Genomic DNA, 14,098 nt, shown 5'->3' with positions numbered 1-14,098 from the left:
AGCCAGCCAATGGAGAAGAGGGGCGGGTTCCAAGCCCCCTCTAAGAAACATTAAATCTTCGGAGCTCCGCCCACTGCTTACGCAGTGCGACGGAGTCCTCGACCTAAAAAGGAACAGGGGGCTTTTAGGCAAAAGCATGGGTTTGGTTGCACTTATAGTTCTAATACTGTTAGAGTACAACAAGAATGAACCACAACACCTCGGTGGCCGGAGGAAACTTGACTTCATGCACGATCGCTACCGCCTCATTCGAGGACGCACTGAACCACTTCCCCGCTACTGGAAGTTAAAGGACGTTAACTAAACGACTACTCATGCCGCACAGCACCACTGCATTTTAGCAATTAAGGCTACCTTTAGGCATATATTATGTCCTGATGATGATCCACAATATGCTGGAAGCGGATCGAAACGCTGTCGACACCTTTAAAACACCTTATACAAGCTAACCTTATGTTTACAAAAATTGTAAAGGTGTTGTGGTTCATGCTTGTTGTACTCTAACAGTATTAGAACAATAAGTGCAACCAACCCCATGCTTGTGCCTAAACGCCCCCTGTTCCTTTTTTCCCCTTGTATGTATGTATCTGTGTGATTAGTAGGGCACAGGCCTGTGCCTTACCTTGTGTATTACTGTTTTATTAACTTTTCTATTTGAATTATAAGTAAATATCAGACCTCTGTCCGGCTGGACATGTCATAACAAATATAGCTACGACTCTGTCTATATTTTACTGCTCTAAGCTCAACCACAGTAGCCACAGTAACACCCGTATAAATCATAAAGAGGTAGAGAAACATTACCAAAGATAAGTAACTTGTTCTTCTGTGCCATATTTCCCGATCACATTTCCCAAGTCCCATATAGTCTGCATCTTCACCGGGTGTATCAAAGCAAGCCCTTCTGTGGGGGGCGTGGCTTGGCAAGCCACGATGGCGGCTGTGTCCTGCTGAGGCTCCGCGATCGGGCTAGCATCTTGCCCATTTCCAATGATCGCTGGGAGCCTCAGCCTACCAACTACTACCCCATAGAGGCTTACCTACAGTGGGGCATCCTCTAGTTGCGTCGTGGGAGCTGCGGACGGCCGTTGGACACTGACCCGTCCCTCTTCGAGCCTGGAGCCGAGTGCAGAGCGCCCAAGATGGCGGGCGCGGCTCCTTCTGCTCGCTGACGACACTGCTGGACTCCTGTCCCCGGGGGGCGACCCCTCGCCGAGGCGGACTGCTGACGGCGCTGATGCCCCGGTGAGGAGTGCAGCGACCGGATCGCGGACTTTCGGTCCGGAGCTGATGACTTGCGGAGGCAGCCCGGCGCACAAAATGGCGGCCGCCTTGCTGAAGTAGCGCTATACCGGCGCTTCTCCACGTCCAGAAGCCTGATCCCGGTGCTGTCCAGATCACCGCCGCGGACCGGAGGACACCAGCGGAGGTGCCGCCTGTGTGGCGCTGGACCCTTCGGGCAACCACGATCCCTCCTGGAGGCGGTAGGTGTCGGCCCTCCCCCCCCCCCTCCTCCTCCCGTGTACCGGCGGCCCCCCTACCCCCTCTGGGGCTCGCCGAGGAGTAGCGGACTGCACCGGCCCCTGCTCCCGGGGGGGGGGGGGGGAGCCGGAGTGCCTCTCTCTTCTCGTGTAGCCCGGAGGACCCGGGCGCCTGACCCTAAGATGGCGCCCGAGGAGTTCGGGGCGCCGTGATCGGCGTGGGACCCACCTTGAGACGCGGTGTTCTTCTGTCCCTGAGGCGGTAGCACGCCATATCGTGAACACTTCTTGGCCTGGGGAACCCCTCCTGGGTCCTGGTCGCCTACTCCTTGGCCCCCCCGGGGGTCGCCTGGGGGACAGTGCTGCGCACCGGGGAGGAAGGGGCGCAGGACCCGGCCTTACTGAGGGCGCCCTATGGTGACGGTGCCCCCCGGCTTTACATCTCCCGCCACCTGGACTGTCGCCCCCTGCGGTCCCGAGCTACCGACGGCGCCCTGACCTGACGGAGGTCCCCTGGAAGAGGAGCAGTGACTACCCCGGGATCGCAAAGGACTGGACGTTTCACCTACGTTAAGCTGCTGCCTACCTGAACGCGCCGAAGGGTGGTGACCCGTTGAACGCAAGGTGCACAGGGGCCTGGGGGTCCCCTACCCGTCTTTGACAGCCCTCATGGGGAAGACTAATTCCTCGAAAGGGACGACTGTCCCCGAGACGGCCCCCGAGAGGATGCCACAGACGAGAACATGGACGCAAGCCCACGCGTCGCAACCCGACCCTACACTGTCGGCAAAGTTGGACCAGGTGTTGGCGGCAATCGAATTATCCCGCCTTTCGATGGAGGAAAGATTAGGCGCCCTGACAACGGACATCAGCCTAATCCGTGACGACCATCGCAAGCTGGCGGACAGAGTGAAGGAGGGAGAACGAATCGTGTCCGAGCTGCAACCTACGATGAAAACACAGGACGCGGAACTGAAGGAGATCCTACACCGCGTGGCGGCCCTCGAGGAACGCACAGTGGACTTGGAAGGGCGCTCCAGAAGATGTAACATCCGCGTCCTCGGTCTGCCGGAAGGGATTGAGAACTCGGACCCTCTGACGTACATGGAATCCTGGACCAAGTCGTTCACACCGGAGGTGGACAGGTCGCCATACTTCTCCATTGAAAGAGCCCACAGGGTCCCGGCCCGGGCACCCAAGCCGGGCCTTCCTCCGCGACCCATGTTGGCTAAATTCCTGCACTTCCGAGACCGTGATGCGGTGCTCCGTGCGGCCCGGACGGCGGGCCCCCTACAAGTGGAGGACCAACATGTAATGGTGTTCCCGGACTATGCACGAGAAGTCCAGCACCAGCGCTCCACCTACCTAGACGTCAAGAGACGCCTCCGTGCAAATGATCTTCTATACTCCCTGCTGTTCCCGGCCCGCCTGAAGGTCCTGCACAAAGGGAAAGCCCTCTTCTTCAACACGGCGGAGGAAGCGCAGGATTGGACTGAGTTTCACTGCCCAATAATACCTAACTCTGGTCCCCAGAGAGCACGCAACAACGACTTCAGACGATCCAGACGACGAGGTGCGAGACGTGCTCGATCAGGCAGCCCCAGGGGCCAAGGGTTACCCCCCACGGGCTCACCCGACCTCACACAAATCATGCAGGAGCGACGAGAGGCCTTAAAAGCGGTGTCCGGACTGCACACGTCGCCCGCGGCATCGGATCTGGAGGGTCAACCACACCTGTTCACCCCTGAGAAGGACCGGGACAGTGATGGGACACTGTCGGGGATCGGACCGATCTCCTCCCCCCTGGTTGCGGGGCACACCTTGGACGCTACCCTGGCCAGCCAACCTGGCGCCTCTTCATGATGAAAGGACTACCCACTGTTATATCCTTCTCATGGTGACCTATGGTGCTGCGCGACGTCTAGGAGCCTAGACTGTTTTGTCATATGCATTTAAGCGCTAGCGAGCGATAGACGCTTCTCCTGCAAGAGCCCGACCCGCGCACAGGCCCAGCAGCGACACACGCTGCCGCCCCCGCAGATATTTGTTGTATTTCTCCCCTAGTGGGACACTAGTTTGGATATGTCACCTCCGGTGAGATATCCCCTGTATTGGGACTGTTTCCCATCTACGGTTCTGTTTGTTGTTAATCCCCTTAGTCCCTCCCCTATGACTGTGGAAGCTTGGCGCATAGGAGCACACGTGGCACATACACACTGGCGGCCGCCGGGGGCTGCAGGGGGCTCCTTCTCCCACTCACGGCATCCTATGAATGGCAGTCTCAAGCTCAGACATTAATGTCCTTACACTGAACGTACGAGGCCTACACACGCCCAGCAAACGCTACTCTGTTTACTCATATATTAGGCGCATGTCAGCCAATATTGCGTTTCTCCAGGAGACACACATTAACGCTACCGAACTCACCCGCTTGCAGGTCAAGTGGCGAGGGATCCTCTGTGCCACACACTATTCGGCGTTTGCGCGCGGCGCGTTAATTTGGGTCAGGCCTGGCACTCCCTTCCGGGAGCTTCGAGGGCAGGTATGCGCTTTTAGAAGGGATACTTGATGGCCAAGGCATACTCCTTGGCAGCATATACGCCCCCAACACAGATCAGGACAAATTCTGGGACCACCTCACGGGCGTTTTGGCCCAGTTCACTACAGTTCCGTGGGTGCTGGGAGGTGACTTTAATTGCTCATTGGATCCCACCCTGGATCGCTCGCATCCTCCCCCCACACACTCCCCGGCCCCCCGGCAGGCAGACCTCTTCAAGGCATGGACTATGAACTGGGCACTCACCGACGCATGGCGACACCTACACCCACTGGCTCGCGTCTACTCTTTCCACTCGATTCCACATAACCTCAGGGTCCGCCTGGACCGTTTCCTCTGCTCTGCACCAATCCTCCCTAAGATCACATCTACAGATTACTTGGGCCGGATCCTCTCGGATCATGACGCCCACATCGTTCGGCTGAGCTGGCACCCCCCGCACCCGCCAGTCCCCACCTGGCGCCTCCCTAGAGACTGCCTCTCAGACCCAGTATTCAGAGACGCACACAAAACCAGCATCCAAGACTACTTTACACACAACACAGACACGGCATCTTCGGTACTGGTGGAATGGGACGCTTTTAAAGTGGTGGCACGAGGCGAATGCATCAAACAGGTAGTCGGGGTCCGCCGCACCTTGGAACGGATGCTCCAAACCTCAGAGCAAACTCTGGCCGCACTCACTACACAGCCTGACGACTCGGAGGAGCACGCCATGCTCACGGCCGAGGCTAAGACGGAGTATCAGACCGCCTGCGCTGACCTCCGAAGATACAATTTTAGGACTTACGCCTCCAGGGTACATAAGGACAGAGACAAAACTGGAGCGCTACTGGCTTGGATGGCGAGGCAGGATACCGAAATCAAGCCGATCACGGATATTATCAATCCGGACGGCGTGCTGGTGCGCTCACAGGCCGAGATCCTCCTAGCGTTCCAGCGACACTATACGCAAGTGTACGGGACTCCGACCCAATGCTCCCCTTTTTCGGTGGATAGTTTTTTAGACCCACTGACGCTACCCACGATTTCGGATTCGGACAAGCGCACCCTTGACGCCAGGATCAAACCCTCTGACATCACCCAAGCGATTATGGCCATGTCCCGGAATAAAGCACCGGGACTGGACGGCTTTCCGCTGGAGTACTCCTCGACATTCTCTCCCCAGGTGGTCCCCCATTTGTCGCGGGTATTCGGGGTGTCCCTTCATCTAGGGAGGTTACCTCAGTCACTGCGGAAATCCGTGATTGTCACCTTTCCCAAGCCCCACAGAGATCCACTCCACATGGGATCGTACCGCCCCATCACGCTCCTCTCGGCCGACTGTAAAATCCTGGGGAAAATTCTGGCTGATCGTTATGCACAGGTCATACGCCCGCTGGTCCACCCCGACCAATGCGGCTTTGTTCCGGGGAGAAACACCTCCCAGAACCTCCGCCGTGTCTTCCATGTTCAGGATCAGGTGCGTGGCAGATTTCCCCGCGCCGCCTGCCTCATTATGGACCTGGAAAAGGCATTTGACACCCTCACCTGGCCCTATCTCTTCTCGGTCTTGCAACGCCTCAATGTTGGCCCGACGCTCATAGCGTACACACGCCTCTTGTATACCGATCTGACCACGCGAGTCCGTATCGGGAAACGTATATCACCAGCGTTCGAGGTTCGGCGGGGCACGCGACAAGGGTGCCCCCTGTCGCCTCTCTTATTCGCATTGGCAGTCGAGCCGCTGGCGGTTCGGCTGCGCCTGGAGGGTGCGGAATGGGGTATCCCACTTGCGGACAGCACGCATTGTGTCTCCATGTATGCGGATGATCTCCTCATATACGTCCGAGACATCGAAACGGACCTGACCCCTATAGGGGTGACACTAGAGGAATTCGCGGATGCCTCGGGACTACAGGTGAACTGGGATAAATCCACAGTCTACCCCTTACACCCGAGCCTACCCCCCCGGGAAGTCGAGCTCGGAACGCATAACCTCTCATGGTCCGCGGACGCCCCCCGCTACCTCGGTGTCCACTTGTACCATTCCCCAGCTGACCTCTTCGCAGGGAATCACCGCAAAGCACTTGCCAATCTGCGCCCGGCTGTCGCCTTCTGGAATAAACTCCCACTGGCCCCAATAGGACGGATAGCACTGGCTAAAATGATAATGCTTCCCCGACTCCTCTACCACTTCACAAATTTACCAGTAGTACCACCCAGGTCTTTTTTCCGCGACGTTGACTCCCTCCTGGGGACCCTTATCGGGGGCAAGGGCCGACACAGGGTCGCCCTGAAAACCCTCCAACTTCCCACGACGTTGGGCGGGCTTGGAGCTCCATCCTTCGAGTCATATTTCCTTGCAGCACAGCTCCAGTGGCTGTCGTACTGGACGGCGGATCGTTACCCTCAGGAAACTGTCACCTCGACCGGCAGAATCGCGGCCCCAGAACTCACCCGTCTACTACTCCCGGGCACCAAGCCACGGCGCACATACCCCCTCCAAGTGGCGATAGCGCGCCGGTGCATGATGCGGATCCACCGAATGTCCCCCAATAGGCCTCCGTACTCTCCGCTCTTACCACTGATTGGCAGCCCCAGACAGGACTCCTACTTCACGGCCCCGTTCTTCGCCGAATGGTCGCGCTGTGGCATCACAGATCTGGAATCGCTTTTTGAGGAAGGCCAGATAAAAACACTTGATCGCCTGACCGCTGAATACGGGCTACCCCCGGGCCAATTCCTCAGATATCGACAGCTGATTGATGGATACCGACCCCTTTTTAACCTTCGTACGGGAGAGCCAGACACGCATCCAGTAATACACACTATCCTACGTATGGGGGTGGGACGCCACTTAGTCACCTGGTTGTATAAATCCATCCGTGAACTCTCACACGCTCCCCTGACGGCCTTGCGAGCTACATGGGAGGAGGACATAGGCCGTGCACTACATGACTCTGAGTGGACTAAGGCGCTGGAGGCCCCCAAACGCGTCTCCAGGAACGCCCGCTTCAAGAACATCCAATACTACATCCTGCACAGGGCGTACCTCACCCCAGCGCGCTTACAGAAATTCTATCCCTCCACGTCATTCCTCTGCCCCAGATGCTGCTCTCCTGCTGCAGATTTTCGCCACATGTTCTGGAGCTGCCCTGACCTTCAGCCCTTTTGGCGGGCGGTACACGACACTCTGTCGGAACTGACAGGTCTCACGACATTATCCACCTGGGAGTCTAGTGCACTAGGCATCTTTCATGTCCCTAAGCGAGTCCCAGTGCATAGACGCTTCGTGTCCTTGGCTCTTTTGTTAGCGAACAGATGCATAGCCATGCGCTGGCGATCCCCGGAGGGTCCCCCTATAGCAGCCTGGACGGGGGCGGTCGGTAAATGGGCGGCGGCGGAAGAGGATGCTCTTAGAGAAGAAGAGGCCAGGGGCGCGCGTAAATTTCCTATATCCATGGACTGGGCCATGCTCCTCCACAGCTTCCGGCAGTCCACAAGTGTACGCGATCCACCTACCCCTTCCCCCCCCCTTCCAGCCCGAGAAGACCAATAGCATCTGCCTGGTGTTTCCCCCCCTCCCCCAGAGCAAGCCCCTGATTGACCTCCCACCCTTCTGAAACGCAGGCTGATTAACTCCATGGGTCCCCCCCCACCCCCTGACGCCCACCACCGGTATTCCCCTGTTTTGACCATGCTGGCGCCCACATGCTTCCCTCCCACGGTTTTGTCCCCCCTTGTTCTCTGGTAGCACCGTTCACGGACAGTACAGACCCCGATCCAACGCCCCTGTGACGGGAATTTACGTACCTGTTGTTGTCCACTGTACTCTTGACCATGCAGGTTTACTGTTTCCCAACTTGCAGACATGGTTGCACGATCTGTACAAATTGATTGAGGAACTGTATATTGCACCAGTTGTATAAACCGAAAAACGTTGCACGCATGGCTGAATGTTGATGCCACGTCAGCAGATTATTTCCACTGTATTCACCTACTCTGATGCAACAATAAAACAAATTAAAAAAAATTAAAAAAAAGCAAGCCCTTCTGTGGGGGAAGGCATGTGCTATATGGTGCTAATGAGTTATTGTTATTTTCTACTTAAGCGGTTCTACACACTTCCAGGATTTTCTCCAAAGTGCTCCATACAAATAAAATCTACTTTACACCTTACAATCCATCATTTAAAAATGAAGGTAGTTGGGCTTCCAGAGAGAAACCACCTATTTGTTGCACTGAACCCAATATTAACCACCATTTGGAAGAGTTGTTAGTAGACATTTGTCGTAGTAGCTATGTTACCTATTGCTAGATCAGCAATATCTAATTTAATATGTCCCTCTATGATGACTCTTAGAGTTGGAGTATATTCTCTAATGGTAAAGTGCACTCTGCTGCCTTTATCACTACTTTGTATCCATTACCTTCAGCTACACGCTCTTACCTTGGTCCTTAAATTGTATCATTCAATTAAGGTGGGTGATTCCCTTTAATACTGTCTGTCTGTTATTGACATAATATGTTTTATGTTTATCCTTCGGGAGGTATTTTAAAGTTATGGTGTTGCTCTCATACAACACTTGACTAGAGCAAATCAAATTTATATATTTAACCCCATAACCTTAGGAACTCTGATCGTGTTGCCTTTCTAAACTGGAATGTAAAAAGTATTATTAATTACTTGTGTAGTGCATATTACATTTTTTTGGCTTAAAATCATGATATAAGTATTGTATTCTTTTTTCTATTCATAACCGTTCTAACTTTGTAACAAAGTAGGAACATATTTGTCTTTTGACTGTATTTTAACTATTCTTCTGTAGTCGCCTTTAAAAGAATGATTTGAAAGAATTACCTTTCTTGTGCAGTTCTGTTTTTCTGTAATTTGTCTTTAATTCTTAGGATGGTATACGGGCAGCTAAAAGAACAATTCAGATTGAAATTCAGATGGCTGTGCATAAGATTTATCAGCAGTTGTCTGCTACACTGGAAAGAGCTTTGCAAGCAAATAAGCATCATATTGGTAAGTGAATCCAACATGTAGATTATGTGAGATATTTGTAGATGTTAAATGCCATGGCCATTCAAGAAACTGCCTGTGTCTGACTGGGCTTAGTTTTCAGGGTGATTTATGTGACTGTTAATAAAGTTCCTTCAATTCTAATTCTGTCAGCACTTCTTTGTAGTGATTAGTCCATATTATTTCGCATTTCAATATTTCTGACTTTGTAATAACAAGCATGCACAATCCTTTGGTGTCTTGCATTTTATGTAAATTCAAGATTCATGCACCTCTCCCACAACTGCTTTCTTTTTGCCTCTTTTGTAGAGGACCATTGGGTGTTAAGGCCTCAATAATGAGTTTCCTTTTTCGCTCTAAATGTAGCAATGCATTAAAGGATTGCAGGAGACTGTAGCTAATATGGACTTATACAATGAAGTGATGGCACTGACTCTGTGAGAAGGGATTGTGCCATTCTGACTGTTTCAGGTTTGGCACCTAATCATCATTATTAGCACTGCATGTGCAAGTCATTACCCAGAGGCACCTCGAATGCCAGAGTTTGTAAGTAAAATATCAAAAGTGTGAAAAAAAATTCTATAACTGATAGAAGAGTTATCATGGCTCTAGACCACGCAGATGTGTTGGTAACTGTATAACGCTGTCCCTGAGAGCCAAGTGGGAGGAGGACTTTGTGTTAAACTGTTATAGATTGAACTAGTATACCTTATGACGCACAGGTTTCCAAGAAAAGTTCTTAAAGTTCAGTTATGTACACTGTACATACCTGTCACAGGCACACCTACAAGCTACATTACCTGACAGAGTACATTCTTGCTTCAGATATAGCGAAAGGGAGGCCTCTTTTGGGCACATGGTGTGGTCCAGCAGGGTGATCCAAAGGTGGTGGGAAGAAGTCTTTCAGCAATTATCCAACTGGACAGGTAGGTGGAATCTGAATTCTCCTAGGGTGTTTCTCCTTGTTTTAAAACAACTACTGAAAGCTGATGAGTATCGTATTAAATGAATCAACTTGGTTATCGTCTTCACATGCAGACGATTACAGGAGATAGAAACACAAAACGTTCACATTTGCTCAGGCTGAAATAGATGCTTGTAGTCAATCTGTTAGTAATGCAGAGAGGGGACAGTGTCTTCAAAATGGGACTCCCTGACATGGACCATAGAGGTTAAGTCAATGATGAGTGAACTTCACAAACATAGAGTCATAAACTAAAGTTACCCCCATTGGCCTGGAGGCACGTGCAGTTACCCACTGATACCTCCTTTACCCCTTCTGAATAAGATACTCTCTTCTACTCAATTATCACATAGTGCTTTGGGGCACACATTTTTTGTTTTTAAATATTTTAGTTTGCTCAATGCAGGGATCAACAAAAAATGACGCATGATGAAGGGAGAATGCGCTTGTTTCCTAGAACGCTCTTGTTTTTCTCCCGCCATGCTGCTCTGTAATTAGTTTCTCCTTAGGCCTCAGTCCATCCGTCTCCAGCATTGCACTTTGTGACGCCTCGTTATTTACCAGCAGGTGTACTCACACTCCTATACTCGTTTTCAAGTTCTTACAGTGTCCCTGCCCCTGGAATGGGCAGAGTTTGCCCATGTTGGTGTGCGTGTCCCTTGGGGAGGAGGATAGAATGCTGGTAGAAAAGTGAAATGCAGTCCCTCCTTTGGGCTGGATTGGTGTTTTAGAGTTCTGTTAGCTCTTGCAGTTTTTGCATGATTCCCGTATGCTTGTACACTAGGTTTCTAGACTGCCCTTTGAATTTCCTATAACAAAAATATAGGGTGAATAGGTATTCAATATATAGGGGAAAAAAAAAAATATATATATATATATATATATATATGGTTTTTATGGCACAGCAATGCACGAAAAAATGATTTCAAAATAAAAAATACCAGCGGCTGCTGAATGCAACATAGTCCGTTTCTCTCAATTGTGGTGAGCGTTGGATGAATGCAACGTGGAGAGTGGAACATATATATATATATATTCACTGAAAAAACCATAGGTTATAGACCATATATAGTTAGGAATTAGCATTTAAAAAACCTTTTTTTACTCACACAAAACCATTGAAATTCCATATATAGTTAGTTGTACTAACTATATATCGCGCACCCGCAATCCACTGCTGATCATGTCACATATTACATCATTCATGACATGGTCAGTGACATCACTGATGACATCACTGATGACATCTCAAATGACATCACTGATGACATCACTGATGACATCTCAAATGACATCACTGATGACAACATCCAGTGACTGTATGTTTCTGTAAAGTTAAAATATGTCTTACATATTGAAGAATGAGTGGATGTATAAGTGTCTGGATGAAGGATTTATTAGGTGCATGATTGACTGTATGAGTGAGTGAATAAATGTGTGTCACTGAGTGCATGAGTTAGTGACTAAACTGTCTTAATTTGTGCATCATTATGTCTGTTGTTCTGTAAACTGCTGCATGTGTTGATCAGTAGCTATATGAGTATGTATATGGGTTATTGATTGGTTGCCCAAGTATTTGTATGGGAGACTGAGTGTGTGTGTGTGGGTGGCTGGGAGGTGTATGACTCTGTGCATAGATGTGTTAGCAGTTAATTCAATAGATGTATGGGTTCAAAAGTGCATGTGGAAACACCTGTATGGGCGGTTGACTGAGTGCATTGGTGAGTGAATGGATATCTCAGTGCTACATGTCAAAGTAAGTACATATGTAAAACACAGTACATGTGACAGTTGTCATATATAAATAACTGTGCATAAGAGCCAGTGAATGTGTGAGTGGCTGTATGGATCATTGTGTACTTGTATCAGGCATTGTAAAAGAGAGTAAATATGTGTTAGTATATGTTTGAATAAGTAAGGTGTGTATAACTGTATAGTTGAGGAAATGGAGGTGTGATTGATTCTTTGCATGACTGACTAAGTGTCTGAGTAACTCCATGGATGAGTGACAGTCTGTGAGTGTCTGTTTACACTGAGTGTATCTAAGGTTATATTAGAGTCTGAAGAGGTTCATCGTATTATCACATGAATGATGTCATCAGTGATGTGATCAGTAATGTCAAATGAGATGTCATCAGTGATGTCATCAGTGATGTCATTTGCGATGTCATCAGTGATGTCACTGACCATTTCATGAATGATGTAATATGTGACATGATCAGCAGTGGATTGCGGGTGCGCGATATATAGTTAGTACAACTAACTATATATGGAATTTCAATGGTTTTGTGTGAGTAAAAAAAGTTTTTTTAAATGCTAATTCCTAACTATATATGGTCTATAACCTATGGTTTTTTCAGTGAATTTCAATGGTTTTTTAATAGCAAATAACAAAAGCTTTAAAATGTATTTTTCTTTAAATCAAAAAATATATTTTACATGTTTTTAATACTTTTTTTTTTTTAATTATATTTTTTGTTTCGCTCCCGGTACGCGAACCGGTTAGCTTCCCGTTAGCGCAATTTGGTGCCGCGACCCGGTCCGCGAACCGGTAAACGTTCCGTTTGCGCAACTGCTGCGTTAGAAAACAACATCGTGTCGCGTCAGCGTGACGTATCGCGTTGTCGCGTAATACGTCATATGACGCGCCAAGGTAGCGTACCCGGAAGCGAACTGGTACGCGAACCGAGGCGCGAAGCGCTGCTTCCCGGAAGCGATCCGGGACGCGGCCCAAAGCGCGTAACGTAAACACAACAAGTCATGTGACTCGGTAATAACACTTTTCATTGGTTCATTTCACTTTTGGTTTCCTAATGATGTAAGACTAGGTCATGTGACCTAAAAGTAACACTTTTCATTGGTTTAGAACTATTGTTTTTCCAAATGATGAAAACCCCTCCTTCTTTCCTCACTCTGACTTTCATCTTTGTGAGAGAAAGACCCTTTGTGATTAATGAGCAATGGCTTCATTAGTAGCTTCAGCTGGTGCTTCCCCACCACCTCCACCACATCCAAAGAAGAGAGGACCACCTGCTGAAGTTATTATTCAGCAAGAGGAGGAAGAAGAGGAAGAAGAGGAAGAGCAGCAAGAGAGGCAATTTTTGCGTGAGGAGCCCAGGAGGTCTCATGTGAAAGTAAATTATATTTGGCAATTTTTTAGTTATCCCCAGGGCCAAAAAAAAGTCAATGCACGGTACGTAACTTGCCTTATATGTAAAGAAAGCCTGTCCAGAGGCACCGAGAAGAAGTACAGTTACGGCAATTACACGATGCATCGCCATATGAGTAGGTGGCATCCTAACAACTACAGTGCTGCGCAGTTACGTGACCAGCAAGATAATCCTCCTTCTATGGCCAGAAGATCAGTTGTGCCGGAAGTGACGGGACCAGAGGCGAGGGAGTTGGTCCCAAATATTCAGATGAAATTCGGGGAAGTGAAACAAGTGTGCGTGCATTGCAATGGGTTCATTTGCTACAGAGAAAGTAGCATCACTCTGATCAACAGAGCTATCGACAATCATGATTGTCCGAAACGCCCCAGACAATAAATTCTTTTTTTTTTTGTTGCTCCTGTTGAGCCCTTTACAATGAATCGTTTTCGTTCCCCCCCCCCAAAAAAACCAAAAAAAATATAAAACTGTTCAGAAAATACAAAAAAAGTACAAAAATGTTCAGAAAAATAATAAAAAAAATATAAAACAACAAAAACAATAAAAAAAAAGTTCTTTTCAGAACTACCTCCCTGTTATAAAAAAATTGGTAAAATATTTGGAACTCTGCCAACCTCTATTTCTTTTGGTTCGCTTCCCCGTTCGCTCTCCGGTACGCGAACCGGGAGCGAATCCCCAAAAATTTTTTTTTAAAAAGAAGAGTAATTATTTTGAAACACAATGACAATAATAAATAATTGCTTAAAAAATAAAAAAAAATCAACAAAACAAACAATCAATTAACATACAATATTTGAAAAGTCTATCATTCTTTTTTCCTTATAGTACGCTCCCCAGAGCGCTTCCCTGTGCGCGTACCGGGCGCTCCCCAAGGAAAAAAAAACAACCTAGGGGTTCAGGGAGGATCTACTATGCCCC

At 49.3% G+C, this 14,098-nt stretch overlaps 1 protein-coding gene across 6 annotated transcripts in view; it reads left to right on the top strand.

The window, feature by feature from the left end:
• The window catches only part of HERC1 (HECT and RLD domain containing E3 ubiquitin protein ligase family member 1), a 2,088,313-nt gene that overhangs the window by 523,492 nt on the left and 1,550,723 nt on the right, over positions 1-14,098 (top strand). For all 6 annotated transcript variants that reach the window (XM_078685198.1, XM_078685199.1, XM_078685195.1 and 3 more), the window contains exon 28: positions 8,929-9,049. In XM_078685198.1, coding sequence (XP_078541324.1) covers positions 8,929-9,049 — 121 coding nt within the window. The remainder of the gene's footprint in view (positions 1-8,928; positions 9,050-14,098) is intronic.

The sequence above is a fragment of the Lissotriton helveticus genome, chromosome 3_2, assembly GCF_964261635.1.
Source record: "Lissotriton helveticus chromosome 3_2, aLisHel1.1, whole genome shotgun sequence".
Lineage (NCBI taxonomy): Eukaryota > Metazoa > Chordata > Amphibia > Caudata > Salamandridae > Lissotriton > Lissotriton helveticus.
This window is presented reverse-complemented; position numbering and strand designations above follow the sequence as displayed.